At 47.9% G+C, this 14,080-nt stretch overlaps 1 protein-coding gene across 2 annotated transcripts; it reads right to left on the bottom strand.

Annotated features, from left to right (window-relative positions):
- Window positions 1-325: 325 nt before the first annotated feature.
- Window positions 326-8,942, bottom strand: LOC121877767 (cytadherence high molecular weight protein 1-like). 2 transcript variants are annotated; one of them, XM_042383625.1, is made up of 2 exons: window positions 8,848-8,942; window positions 326-1,889 (listed from the first exon to the last, which is right to left on the bottom strand). In XM_042383625.1, the coding sequence occupies exon 2, from the start codon at window positions 1,886-1,888 to the stop codon at window positions 647-649; it is 1,242 nt and encodes a 413-aa protein (XP_042239559.1). In that variant the 5' UTR covers window position 1,889; window positions 8,848-8,942; the 3' UTR covers window positions 326-646. The 2 variants fall into 2 exon arrangements, with proteins under 2 accessions (XP_042239559.1, XP_042239560.1); XM_042383626.1 differs by lacking the exon at window positions 326-1,889 and adding an exon at window positions 2,052-3,614 and having other exon boundaries at window positions 8,848-8,926.
- Window positions 8,943-14,080: the final 5,138 nt, after the last annotated feature.

The raw sequence follows: 14,080 nt of genomic DNA, 5'->3' as shown, positions 1-14,080 counted from the left end.
CTGCATTTGACTACCGTACTGTAATCTGAAATTGCAATACATAAATATGGAAGATCACATTTTATGGGCACTTCTAAATGATAGTCTGGAAGATTGTACAACTGTTGCTGTATTAGAGAACTCTGGTTACGAACAACCAGCTTTAGTTAGTACTGTATGACATTTGGTAGGCTATAATTGGTTTAGTCTTTATATAATTTGTCGCATTCTCCAAAGGCTGAGGTAATCTACTTGTTAATGAAGATCTGATACTAACGCTGTGTTGCTCTTCCTCCCATTATAACACGCCAGTGGCTGATGTACAGAGGAAATTAGACTAAAGCACTTTTACAAATAAGGTTTATTTAAAAGTTACAAGTATGCTTGCTTGATTATATATACACAACAGGCAGCATAATCGTTTTGTGCTTTCGTGGGACGGTGTGCAGGGAATGTCCGCTATAAATAGTGAGAATGAATGGCACATGGTAGAGATTTAAAAACTATTGTAATATTATGTGTACCAGAAGAGGACCCAGCCTCGTAGATAGACAGATAACCCGACACCAATCACAGTTATGCTCATTTACTGGACAGTTTACTAAACACTGAGGAGCCCGACGGCAGCTCACTTTTGGACGAATGACGAGCAATGTTTATCTAGATTCTAGAAGTTGAAGGGAACGTTGGGCTGCCTGTAGTCATAACCTGTGTTGGTGCCACAGGAGCCTGGCACCGTCTGGGTGATGGTGAGTGTGTTTACTACATCGTTAGTGATGTAGGCAGTGGAGACGAGGGGGTTGGCCACCACCTGTGTACGGTAGATGGTGGTGACACCTCCTGGCACTGTGACCACCTGGTTGACCCTCTGAGTCTCCGTCACGGCTACAGTCTCCTCCACCACAGACACCCGGGTGGACACGGCGGTCTGGGTGATGACGGTGGGCACAGTGACAACTGAGGTGATCACATTGTCCACCACCTCCGTCACCACCTGTGTCTCAATGTTGACCACAGTGGTGGGGACCACCTGGGTGTCCACCTGCGTCTGTGTCTCTGTCACATATTGTGTGCGCTCTACAGTCTGGGTCTGGGTGTCGGTGACCACCTGAGTGTTAATGATGGTGGTCACTACAGGCACCACCTGTGTGGACACCACCTGAGAGGTTACAGCTGGCAAGGTGGACACTATTTCATTGATAAAGGTGGAGACGACAGTGTTGGTGTTGTAGATGGTCTCTCCCGGCAGTGTCTGAGTCACCACGTTGGTGTTGGTGACGAACTCCGTCTCCACCACGGTCTGGGCAGGCAGCGTATTGGTGACTGTGTTGGTGATGTATTGTGTGTCGATCCTCGTGAGGGTCGTGGCGATGATTTCGGTAGAGACTTCAGTCTCCACCACAGTGCTGGGCACGATGTTGGTCACCACCTCGACACGTGTAGTGTCCACAACGACGGTGGAAAAGCGGCTCTCTGTGACGGTGTTGTAGATGGTTTGAGCTGGGAGTGTGACGGTGGAGGTCTCTGTGATGGTTTGTGTCTCTGTGCGGGTGTTGGTGACGTACTCTGTGTTTGTAATTGTGTTCACTACAGTTTCAGTGTTGATGATGGTTTCGTCTTGAACAACCACGGTCGTAGAGAGGTCTGTTTTTGTCACTACTACATCGTTGTAGATGGTGGTGGGGACCACCACGGTCTGCACCTGACCGCTGGTCTCTGTGATGATGGTGGTGGCACAGGTGGAGCCAGGAAGTGGGTTATCGGGGATAGGTGGCAAGTAGGAGCCGAAGACTTCATTGAACCGCGTGTCTGCCGTGGGAGGGAAGGATGGCTCGAGGAAGCCTAACTTAGCAGCCCGGGATCCTGCCAACACCACCAGCAGGGTAAACAACACGGCACCCTGACCCATCCTGCCCGTGGAAGAGGTTAAGACAAGTGTCAGTGGCATATCTTGTACTACATTTTAGTTAAACTTTATCTCCATTGTTAACAAGACAAAAATTGAAACAACTTACCTTGCACATTTAAAATAGTCTGTAAAAGGTGCTTTTAGGTGAAACTAAAGAATTACATATATAGAAAGTTTAATAGTGATATAATACAAAAATTAGACACATCAACAGAAAAGATGCAGTACGACTACACATAAACGGGAGCGAGTGGGAGGAGGCCAGCACGTTAACTGGTGATTATGTCCAGAGATTCCTGGTTTAGGGTAAACTGTGTGCATAAATAGACTCCGCTAGCCTGTAGCGGCAATGGCACTTGTGGAAGGAAGCAGGACAACCTGGCCTGTAGTGTAAGAGGATTTTAGCCAGTGATCACGTGGGGCAGGTTGGGTGTTGTCTCTGGTGAACAGCAACAACCTGGACGACTGTGTGGGTGTGGTGGGCGGGAGGAAGGCGTCAGGTGAGACCTAGCCGAAGTTGAAGGGACGGGCAGGTCGTTTGTAGTCATAACCCATCATAGTTTGTGTACAAGGAGCAGTGACGACCTGGCTGATGGTCTGCTGAATGACGTTGTCATACGTCTGGGTAACGACCTGTACTTGATCCTGAACTTGTGTAGTAACCACCTCCTGTACGTCAACTGCGCCAGTAACCGTCTGGTAGTCTGTGACCTGCTCGTAGGCCGTGATCGTCACCAGCCGTTGGTCAACTTCATCCACAACCTGTGTGGTGGTGATCACCTCCTCCACCAACTGAGTTTGGATATCTTGACGGTCGACGACCTGTGTGCTGGTCTGCACAACAACATCATCAACAACAACAGTTGAAGTGATGTAGTCAATGCTGTTGTCTGTGATCTGGACGACCTCAGTCCTGGTGTTCTCCACGGTGGAGACCACCTGCTGGGTCTCCACCACCTGCTGCACCTGAGTGTCCACCTCGGTCTCCGTGACCACCTGAGTGTTGACCACCGGGGCAGGTGTGACATATCTTACAGTCTCTTGTGTCTGGACCACAATACTCTCTACCACAGAGGTAACATCGGGCAACTGAGCTATCTCAGTCTGCTCCTCTTGGGTTGTCTGCGTGGCTGTGGTCACCACGGGTTTGGGCGTCACCACAGCTGTCTCCTCCTGTACCTCCGTCTGTACCTGTGTCTGGACGGCGGTAGTAACGGCTGTTTCAACCAGCGTAGTGGTGACCTGCACGGGCTGCACCACGTCAGTGACGCTGGTCTCCACTTCTTCGTTGTACTGTGTGGTGGCCACCACCTGGGTCTGGGTCACCTCCTCCACCACAGGCTCAGGCTGGACGGGCACCTCTGCGATGCGGGTCTGTACAGCCTGAGCGACCTGCTCATAGGTACGGGTAACTGGGACCTGCACCTGGCGGGTCTCGGTCTGCACCATGGTGGTGGTGATGGCCTGCACCTCCGTCACCACAGCCTGCGCCACTGCAGTCTGTGTGCGGTCCACGGTGAAGGGCTGTAACACCTGCTCTGTCTGTACGCCGTATATCGTGGTGGTTTGGATGACATTCTCGCAGGTAGATCCGCCTTCGGCGTCGATATCGGGGGGCAGGTAGCTGCCTCCCAGCCAGTCATTGAAGAGGTTGTTGAGCTGTGCAGCCGCCGGAGCCAGGCAGACCACCATCACCACCAGCGTCGTCACCAGCACGGCTCGCATCCTGCAACGAGACGCAACACTCAGTGGTTGGACTCTACCACCTGCAGGAGCGGCGTGGCAGTGTCAGGCGGTCAAGTCCAACCACGTGACCCGTGTTGCTCCCGCTGCTGGAGTGCGCGCGCGCGCCCGGAAGTGACGTCACACACGGTCACATGTGGACTTTACCGCCTGACACTGCCACGCCGCTCCTGACTATAACACACACCTAACTAAGGCACCCATACGTTAACAGCTTTATGTGACAATTAATTCCATGGAGTATCTGTAAAGGAGAGGAGGTGAGGATAACTACACTGTACTCGTCTTGGTGTTTGGGAAAGAGATAAAACAGTTTGTCTTGAGAAAGTTCAGTCATTAAATTATTGCCGAGCTGCCTGTCCTCCCAAACTTTACTGAAGAGAAATTGAAAATACCAATACGGTATCATTACTAGATGTACAGTACAGTACACCACAGTACAGTGTATGAAATTATATCTCAACTAGTTAAATTTTCTTGCTCAGTATTTATTTATTTCACGGTGTTGTAGTGAGAATGGGGTACAGTAATGTGTACTTCCCAATAGTGAGAGCGGTACATTTATGTGTACTTCCCAGTAGTGAGAACGGTACAGTAATGTGTACTTCCCGGTACACTGTGACTTATCAAAATCTTGGCTTCTTAGTATTTACTGACACCGGAGCTCAGAATCTTCTTGAAGTGACTAACTGGTTCCCCCGAGGTCCTGTGAGAGCCACCTCCTAGCTAAGGGTTCACTGTTACTTCAGGAGGCTGGAGTTCCCGGAAAAACGTGCTGTATTCGGTAGGGTCACACTAGGCAACACCTTTTTTATATCCGACCCGAGCGGCGGTAGTAAAGGCACGCTGGTCCTCCTCACAAATTCCCCAACATGATACAGTACACAGATCAAGATTTAAGAGCAGCATAAGTTTAGCTCCTGTCCTTCCCTTTCTGGAGATCTCTGACTCTCTTTTAAGAAATGATTTTATTTCTACTGTTGAAATAAGCTTCAAAACAGGGAGGTACTACCGCCTGGGAAGATATTGGAAGCATAATGTGTTGTCTAATGGTAGACCCTGCTGACATATGACACCAAAAAATTTGTGACCAAGTCCCAGGTTGCTGATCTGACTTTCTGCCTCATTTACACACAATTGCAGGGTCTCAATAATTGTTCCTCTTACTTTAACAACACAACATATTGATATTTTTTAATTTTTTTTATTTATTTATGGCTCTATATTTTTACTATTATTATTATTATTATTTATATTACGTTTTATTATTTTTATTATTATTATTACATTTTCGCTCCCCAGGCCTTGATGTGGGTCATAAAATGACCTGTGCCCGGGTAGGCTCTTGCCCGTAATAAAAAAAAAGGAAGAAAAAAAGAGTTGAGCACTGATCTCCACTAACACCCAGTAAGATGTCTGGAGGCAATTCACACATGTTTTCTCATGCCCTTAGTTGGTGTTCTTCAACCTTGGCTCTTTACTGTCTCGGCAAATGGAAGGGGGTGAGCATTGACCCTACTCTGGCGGTCACTCCGAGAACTTCAGTGTCTGCACAAGGACATGGTTCACCAGTCGTTTAGAGTGAAGTGAGTCAGTGCAGTAGGGGGGTGGGGTGCGGAAGCCGAGTAGATATAGCATTTTTCTACTCTAAGAGTCACTGGTTCGCGCCTGGGTCATCCCAAGTCCTCCCAGCTGAGAATGAGTACCAAGGTGTACAGAGAGGGAACAGTGAGTGAGCCAGTGTGCTGCACAACGTGTGTTAACTATCCAGGGTTCTAACATTAAGTGGGTTTACACCATGTGTTGTGTACGAGGTGTGAAGAGGTCTGTGGTGGTATTAATGTGTCGTAAACTCACACCGTAAAAACAGTTAATAGTTAAACAATACGGGAAAGAACAGTACACGAGTCGACCTTCTCACATGAGGACCTTGGCAGAGGAGGGAAGGAAAGGTAACGTATCTAACTGACTCACTGAAGCTGCGTCACAAAGATGGATGTTCAAAGACTCTTACATTAACTTTCCCTCTTAACTGGTGCTGTGAGATCGTATCCAACGTTCCAATATCTTAAAATTGCCAGTGTCGCAGCTTGAGGAACGTGCCTGGTGAGGGGAGGGGAGGGGAGGAGGGAGGTTAGACGTGTGCAGGTGTTGTTGCCACACAATAGAGGGGGGGAGGATGACCCAACAGGCGCAAGGGTCGCGGGTCAAGGCGCTGTTCCCTCCTTAACGCTCCAGAGGTGAGGAGGAAGAGGAGGGAAGCGCGAAATAGGAAGTAAAATGCAACACTGAGATGGAGGAAAGATAAAGAAGTGAGGAAAAGAATAGGTAGAAGGAACATAGGTATAAAGAAACACTGAGAGAGATAGGATAGTAAACAGAGGAAGAAGAATTATTAAAGTTACCCAGAACGAAAGATAATGAAAAACTCAGACGAGGTAGAATGAAATAGCGATAGAAAGTGAGAAAAAGTAAAGATAGGGAAGGGAGAAGAGGAGAAAGTAGACCCATTGAGTTAGAGTCAGAAGTAACGGGATAAATCAAGGATAAGAGAGAGAGTGAAGGTGAAGGATAGTGGGTAGGTAGGAGGGTGAAAGTATGAGACAGGTTATGTGTAGGGGTAGGGGGAGGGAAGGAGGGAGGCTAGGATAAGAGAGAGAAGGAAGAGCACAGTGGATCCAGGAATATCAAAAGGGGGCGTCCAAGAAGTTGAGGGGGAACATGGCGAGTACAGCGAGTACAGATTTTTTTTTTAAATCTGATCAATATCATGGGCATTTTGAGGCCATGTGCACTTGATATTAAGATATTCTGAGGTCAATAATATTTTTTTTACTATACAAAAATGCCTGAGTACACTACTGCATTAAAGAAAAGTTATTGAAATTTTCTGATGAAAAGGGGGGATCCGGACCCCAAGACCTCCCTGGGTCCGCCCCTGAAGGGAGGGGGTGGGGGGAGAGGAGGAGGGAGAAGAGTAAGGTATGGGGGATGGTAGAGAAGGGTGAAGGGTAGGGGAGGGGAGGGGAAGAAAGGGAAAGGGAAGGGCAAGGTAGTTGGGGGGGACAGCTGGTCATCCGTCCATAGTTTAGGGATCTGGGTCAACACGTGAAAGGGGTTTCCCGCCCGCCCGCCCCGAAGCCTCCACTGCCACAAACCGCCCTCAACCATACATCATGACCTACACGGCGGAACCAACTTTTTTTTCCTTCACATATTTCACACGATATTAATTAACCAATCATCTATTGTAAGTCTCAAAACTAATCCCTGGGTCCTTATGTTAGGCTAGTTTAGGTTCGTATCTTCTGCTTTTCAATAATAAGTGTGCGGTGAGTGGCTGGTTGGGGCGTGGGGTCTGTCTCAGTAGTAATTGTAGTAGTAGTAGTACAGTAGTGATTGTAGTAGTACAGTAGTGATTGTAGTAGTAGTAGTAGTAGCAACAGTTTGTGGTAGAATAGTCATAATAATAGTAGTAGAAGTAGTGAATGAAAGCAAAATTATTTTTATTAGTAGTGGTGGTGGCAGTAATAGTTCCAATAGTAATAGTAGTAGTAAAAATAGTTGTAGTAGTAGTTCATGAGTTACGGGTATATTTCGTCCGTAGTTAGATGGGATGTTGTTCATACACTTTATCCCCTGTCTTACGTTCTATCTAACAATCTCCTAAAAATAATAATAAACCAATACAAAATTGATAATTTCTCAATTTCTTAATATTTTTATCTATTTTTATAAGATGTATAGGCAATTATAAACAAATTCCATCTCATTTATTCTAACTAATTACACAAAATCGAAAGTACAGGAAAATGAATTTGGTTTTAAGTGAATTTATTCTTAGGTATTGTTGTTACCGAGAGAGAGAGAGAGAGAGAGTGGAAGAAGACAAACAGGAAATAAGAACTAAAATGACTCAAGGAAGGAAAATCTGCTTCAGGACACATTGCTCTGTTCCTTGAAATATTATGATAAACCTTAGCTTAGATAGTGGATAACTGAAACATGATACTTCATTACGAAAATATCTTCAGTTTACGAATTAGGCGGCTACTACTACTACTACTACTACTACTAAAAATAATAAGTGACGAAATAAACGTACCAAAACGACTTCAGTCCTGACAATAGGGATCAACAGTTTAAAACATTTTTGAAGATTTTTGGGGGGATCCTTTTTATCATCATCTACAAACGTTTCTTTTACTTTCAAACTTGCAGTCCATTAATGTCTTAGCTAGGAAAAAATAGCATAATGAATTGAGGGATGTTTACGGTGGCTAAAAATATTTCAGTGGTGTTCAGTTGAAGTTGCGAGAGCGCGGGAATATTTAAATAGTATACAGGGTGAACACTATAATAAAAGTGCGCGCGTAAATGAAAATATTACCGAAATTCTCAGAAGAGATTAACAAAAATCCTACCATATTACATGTTTAAATATCATACTCATACAAAACATAAAAGTATTAAACATTGGTGTTAAAATTAACCAAATATCTGGTATCTTATTTTTAGGTCTACAAACTATTACCTTAAAAACGTATTAATTTAAAGACAAATCAACCTTTCACCAGTTATTATTTTAGGGGAAACTTCACCCCAGAATAAATCATATTTTAATTACAGCCAGTCTATTTCAAGTGCAGATTTGTTTTAAAATTATTTCACCTTTAAGGATATTTCTAACCTAAAACAATATAACTATAGAAAATATATAAGTTATCCCTAAGAAAGTCTACTGTATATGCAGAGTAATTTTCATGAAGCATAAATCAGAATAAAACAAAATTACACAGAAACAGTTCTTATTGTGAGGAATAAATTACACTATAAGAGTAGCAACTGTGGGTGCTAATTTACCTTAAGATAATCTGTAATAAGACAATTAATTATATCTTAGGACAATTTACTCCATAATTTTACCTTCAAGCCAAATTTAAAAAACATTTGACCCTATAATATTTAATTTGAAATAAAAATTCACTTGTTTAGATTAACATTAACTGCAATATCCCCGTACTTAATCCATCATCAATAATATACGCTTACACTACACTGTAATATGATAATTCACTAGAATACAAAATAATATTAATCGTGATGTTTGCTGTACAGTATCCATCACTACAAGCCACCAACATCAACACAAACGGACAAGGATGTTCCCCCAAGTTTACGTCACTGTAGGTTTAATACATCCCCACACAACCTACCTGTCAGTATTTGTTGCACGGGAGGGAGAAGTGTACTAAAGCAGCACAGGTAAAGCAATGCCTACCTCTCCCGGGCCGCCGTCGCCTTATATACCTTGACGGGAGGTGTGGTGGCGGCAGCAGCGCATCACTTGTTCCCGGGAAGACGAGCCGCTCACAACGACCTTCAACCATCCCTGTGCAACCCATCCTTTCTCGCTCGCTCTTGTGTCAATATTATAACCTCCCGGGGAAGTTTTGGTCTCGAGTTGAGCGTTTCTTGAGGTGAGAATAATCAGTTAAAGAAGGAAAAAAGGCTAAGAACTCACAGAATTTGTTAAAGAAAAATGAAACCTCAACAGAGTTATGACACAACCTTCCTCACTCGCTCTTGTGTCCATATCTTAACTTATAGAACCTTCCTTGTCTTGTATGTTACCTTTTATCAAGATGTTTCACGATAAATTCAGATCAACTGAAAATTAAGCCCCGAGTTTATTTCACCCTAACGTTAAACCTAACTTAATCTAGCCTAACCTAACCTAACATAACCTAACGCTAAACTTAAATCTAACCTATCCCCAGGTAGTGTTGGGGTGGTTGGTCATTGAGTGATATAAGCTGGGGAGCCTAATGTTCAGGTAGTACAAATTAAATTCACCTGAACGACAGAAACATCTTAAGAGGTCATATCAAGTGTGTGTGTGTGTGTGTGTGTGTGTGTGTGTGTGTGTGTGTGTGTGTGTGTGTGTGAACCTAAAACTCACTGTCATGTCAACATAAACATGACCAAAATTCATGTGTTGGGGACATATCCACGTTCGTTTAAAGCTGTTAAAAGCAACATCCAATTATTGACCACTTTCAACCCAATACTTGTGCTGAACAACAGTTTGGGCTGACTGGTGTTGTCTCTTCCTTACAGTGACTCAGTATGGTAGCTCATCAGTTCTGAGGGGCGTGGTCACATTTTCCTCAATTGTTGCACGACATTTTGGGCCGACTGGCAGTTTTCAGTGGGCTCCCCTTCTTTAAAGGACTCTCACACTAGGCAATTTTCCACATTCCTCGGAAGAACAACGGTAATATCACCGTTCTCGGTCAGATATTTTGCCTGAAAACTGAAATCTGGGGAAAACGGAAAGTACGGGAGTTCTCGGGCAAGTTTTGACTGCATTGCGGGTCCAATTAAGGCTTTATCATATTTATTAGTGAAAGACATCGATTTTATTAAAACAATTTATTGGGAAACAACTTTAAGTGATTTTAATGCAAATCTAGTATCATTAGGATATGCTTGATATATACAAATGAAAATTGCAGTTTTTGACCGAGAACGGGAGAAATTTTGCCCAGTATTATACCCCCTTTACACACCCCAGTATGGTGTGCAATGAGTACTGGTAGACGCGCCTTTCACCCTCCCTCGTGTTGTCATCCCACATACCAAGTTTGAAGAAGGTTGGTGTGTTTACTGAGGGAGGGACACACAGAGAGACGGAGACTTGTTGATAACGTCATGATATCGGTACTTGAAGAACGATTTAATGTTAGACACAAAATTGTATTGTTTTGCTATTGGCGTTTCAGTCTTATCGCCATAAAGTTAACCACTTTATATGACAGTAACATTACGATAGCAGAACATTAACGGAGATATACTTGTCTTAACTTTACTTAACGTAACATGTACTTACACAAATACTTAACAATAACATTGTAAATAAGCCTTAGACATATGTGACTTAAGTCCATTTGTGGGGACATCAATGGCAACTTAACTAAAATTGCATATGGTGAATACTTATGATACTGCTTTAATACGGAGATTCTAATAGGTACTTGTAGTTTATTGAGTCACATGTTGGTGTTTGTGGCGTGGATTGCATGCAGGGTTTTAAGCGGTGTGACGTGAGGGAGGTTTGGGTTATGTTATGAGCACTCGTTGCCACTTGTCAGCCAGATCAATCAGGGTTGTATGTTTCACTTGTTTGTGTATGTGTTGGTGTGTTTATGAGTATTTTTGTGGGTTTGTGGGCATTTGTGTGTGAGTATTGTGGTGGGTTTGTGAATATTTTGGTAGGTTTGTGAGTATTTTTGATAATCAGAGTATTTTTGAGTATTTGAGAGCAATTGACAATTTCCAGAGTATTTCTGGTGTTTAGAGTATTTTTTTATTTTTCAATATTTTGATGCGTTTGTGAGTATTTTGTGTGTGTGTGTGTGTGTGTGTGTGCGTATGTGTCACGATTGCAAGTATACACGACTAAGGAAATGGGGACCTGAGTGAAGATGTTATGACATAACTGTACTCAAACACCTGAAGTCTTTTAAGGCGTAAGAGGCCACCATTACATCTTACTCAACAATTTAATATGAGGACAGAGCCTCAGTAAGGAGGGAGGGGAAGAGGAGGAGGTAAGGAGGGAGGAGGAGGGGTGTGAAGGAGGAAGGAGAGAGGAAGAGGAGGGAAGAGGAGGAGGGGAGGTAAGAGGAGGAGGATGAAGGAGGGAGGAGGATGTGAAGGAGGGGGGGAGGTGAGGGAGAGAGGAGGGGAAGGAGGGGAGGAGGTAGAGGGAGGAGGGTGTGAAGGAGAAGGTGAAGGAGGGAGGGGGGAGGAGGAGGTGTGAAGGAGGAGGAGGTGAAGGAGGGGAGGAGGGTGAAGGAGGGAGGGGGGTGAAGGAGGAGGTGAAGGAGGAAGAGGTGTGAAGGAGGAGGGAAGGAGGAGGTGAAGGAGGGGAGGTGAAGGAGGAGGTGAAGGAGGGGGAGAAGGAGGAGGTGTGAAGGAGGAGGAGGGAAGGAGGGGGAGGTGAAGGAGGGGAGGAGGGGTGTGAAGGAGGGGAGGAGGGGTGTGAAGGAGGGGGATGTGAAGGAGGGAGGGGGATGAAGGAGGGGAGGGTGAAGGGAGGGAAGAGGAAGGGAGGGGAGGGTGGGGAGGGAGGGAAGGAGGGTGAAGGGAGGGGGAGGGTGTGAAGGAGGAGGGTGAAGGAGGGGAGAGGTGAAGGAGGAGGTGAAGGGAGGGAAGGAGGGGTGAAGGAGGAGGGTGAAGGAGGGGAGGAGGGGTGAAGGAGGGGAGGAGGGGTGAAGGAGGGGAGGGGGTGAAGGGAGGGAGGGGGTGAAGGAGGAGGGTAAGGAGGGAGAGGGTGAAGGAGGGGGGAGGAGGGGTGAAGAGGGAGGGGGTGAAGGAGGGGAGGGGGAAGGAGGGGAGGAGGGAAGGAGGGGAGGAAGGTGGGGAGGGAGAGAAGGAAGGAGGGAGGAGGATGTGAAGGAGGGGGTGAAGGAGGGTGTGGAAGGAGGAGAGGAGGGTGAAGGAGGGAGGAGGGTGTGAAGGAGGGGGAGAAGGTGAAGGAGGAGGTGAAGGGGAGGAGGGGTGAAGGAGGAGGTGAAGGAGAGGAGGAAGGAGGGGGAGGAGGGTGTGAAGGAGGGGAGGGGTGAAGGAGGGGAGGGTGAAGGAGGGAAGAGGTGAAGGAGGAGGTGAAGGAGGGAAGGAGGGGTGAAGGAGGGGAGGGGTGTGAAGGAGGGAGGGGGTGAAGGAGGGGGGAGAGGTGAAGGAGGGGAGGGGTGAAGGAGGGAAGGAGGGTGTGAAGGAGGAGGTGGGGGAGGAGGTGGAAGGAGGGAGGGGTGAAGGAGGGAGGGGGAAGGAGGGGAGGTGAAGGAGGGGAGGTGAAGGAGGGGAGGAGGTGTGAAGGAGGGAGGAGGGTGAAGGAGGAGGTGAAGGAGGGGAGGTGAAGGAGAGGTAAGGAGGAGGAAGGAGAGGTGAAGGAGGGAGGTGAAGGAGGAGAGGGTGAAGGAGGGTGTGAAGGAGGAGAGGGGAAGGAGGGGAGTGTGAAGGAGGGGAGGGATGAAGGAGGGAGGAGGGTGAAGGAGGGGGAGGAGGTGAAGGAGGAGAGAGTGTGAAGGAGGGAGGGGGGTGAAGGAGGGGAGGGGGTGAAGGAGGGGGGAGGGGGTGAAGGAGGGGAGGTGGGAAGGAGGGGGGAGAGTTAAGGAGGGAGGAGGGTGAAGGAGGGAGGTGAAGGAGGAAGGAGGTGAAGGAGGGGAGGAGGGTGAAAAGAGGGGAGGGGTGAAGGAGGGAGGGGGAAGGAGGGGAGGAGGTGGAAGGAGGAGGAGAGGGGAAGGGGAGGGAGGTGAAGGAGGGAAGGAGGTGAAAAGGGGGAGGTGAAGGGAGGAGGGTGAAGGAGGGGAGAGTGTGAAGGAGGAGGGTGAAGGAGGGAAGGAGGGGTGAAGGAGGGGAGGTGTGGAAGAGGGGAGGAGGGTGAAGGAGGGGAGGAGGGGTGAAGGAGGGGGAGGTGAAGGAGGGAGAGGGAAGGAGGAGGAGGATGTGAAGGAGGGGGTGGGAAGGAGGGAGGTGAAGGAGGGAGTGGGGGTGAAGGAGGAGGGGGTGAAGGAGGAGGGTGAAGGGAAGAGGTGAAGGAGGGGAAGGTGTGAAGGAGGAAGGAGGGTGAAGGAGGGGAGGGGAAGGGGAGGGAGGGGAAGGAGGGGAGAGGTGAAGGAGGGAGGGAAGGAGGGAAGGAGGGGTGAAGGAGGGGAGGGGGTGAAGGAGGGGAGGAGGGGGAAGGGAGGGGAGAGGGTGAAGGAGGGAGGTGGAAGGAGGGAGGGGGGGAAGGAGGGGGAGGAGGGAGGGGAGGAGGGGGGGAAGGAGGGGAGAGGTGTGAAGGAGGGGAGGGGGTGAAGAGGGGAGGTGTGAAGGAGGGGAGGAGGTGGGATGGAGGGGAGGAAGGGGAAGGAGGGGAGAGAAGTGAAGGAGGGGAGGAGGAAGGAGGGGGTGGGAAGGAGGTGGATGGAGGAGAGGAGGGGTGGGAAGGAGGGAGGAGGGTGAAGGGGAGGAGGAAGGTGGAAGAGGGAGGTGAAGGAGGAGGTGAAGGAGGGGAGGGTGAAGGAGGAGGAGGGTAAGGAGGAGGAGGGTGAAGGAGGGAGGGGGGGGTGAAGGAGGAGGTGAAGGAGGGAAGAGGTGAAGGAGGAGGTGAAGGAGGGAAGGAGGGTGAAGGAGGGGAGGTGAAGGAGGAGGTGTGAAGGAGGGGGAGAGTGTGAAGGAGGGGAGGTGAAGGAGGAAGGGAGGTGTGGGAGGGGAGGTAAAGGAGGGGGGAGGAGGGGTGAAGGAGGGAGGTGAAGGAGGAGGGGGGAAGAGGGGAGGAGGAGAGGTGAAGGAGGGGAGGAGGTGAAGGAGGGAGAGGAAGGTGGAGGGAAGGAGAGGGGAGGGGAGAGGAAGGAGGGGAGGAGGTAAGGGAGGGGTAAGGAGGAGGTGAAGGAGAGAGGT

This window comes from Homarus americanus, unplaced genomic scaffold (genome assembly GCF_018991925.1).
Source record: "Homarus americanus isolate GMGI-L3 unplaced genomic scaffold, GMGI_Hamer_2.0 scaffold24523, whole genome shotgun sequence".
In the NCBI taxonomy this organism is placed as follows: domain Eukaryota; kingdom Metazoa; phylum Arthropoda; class Malacostraca; order Decapoda; family Nephropidae; genus Homarus; species Homarus americanus.
Note: the sequence above shows the minus strand (reverse complement) of the source record. Positions and strands in the feature narration are given on the sequence as shown.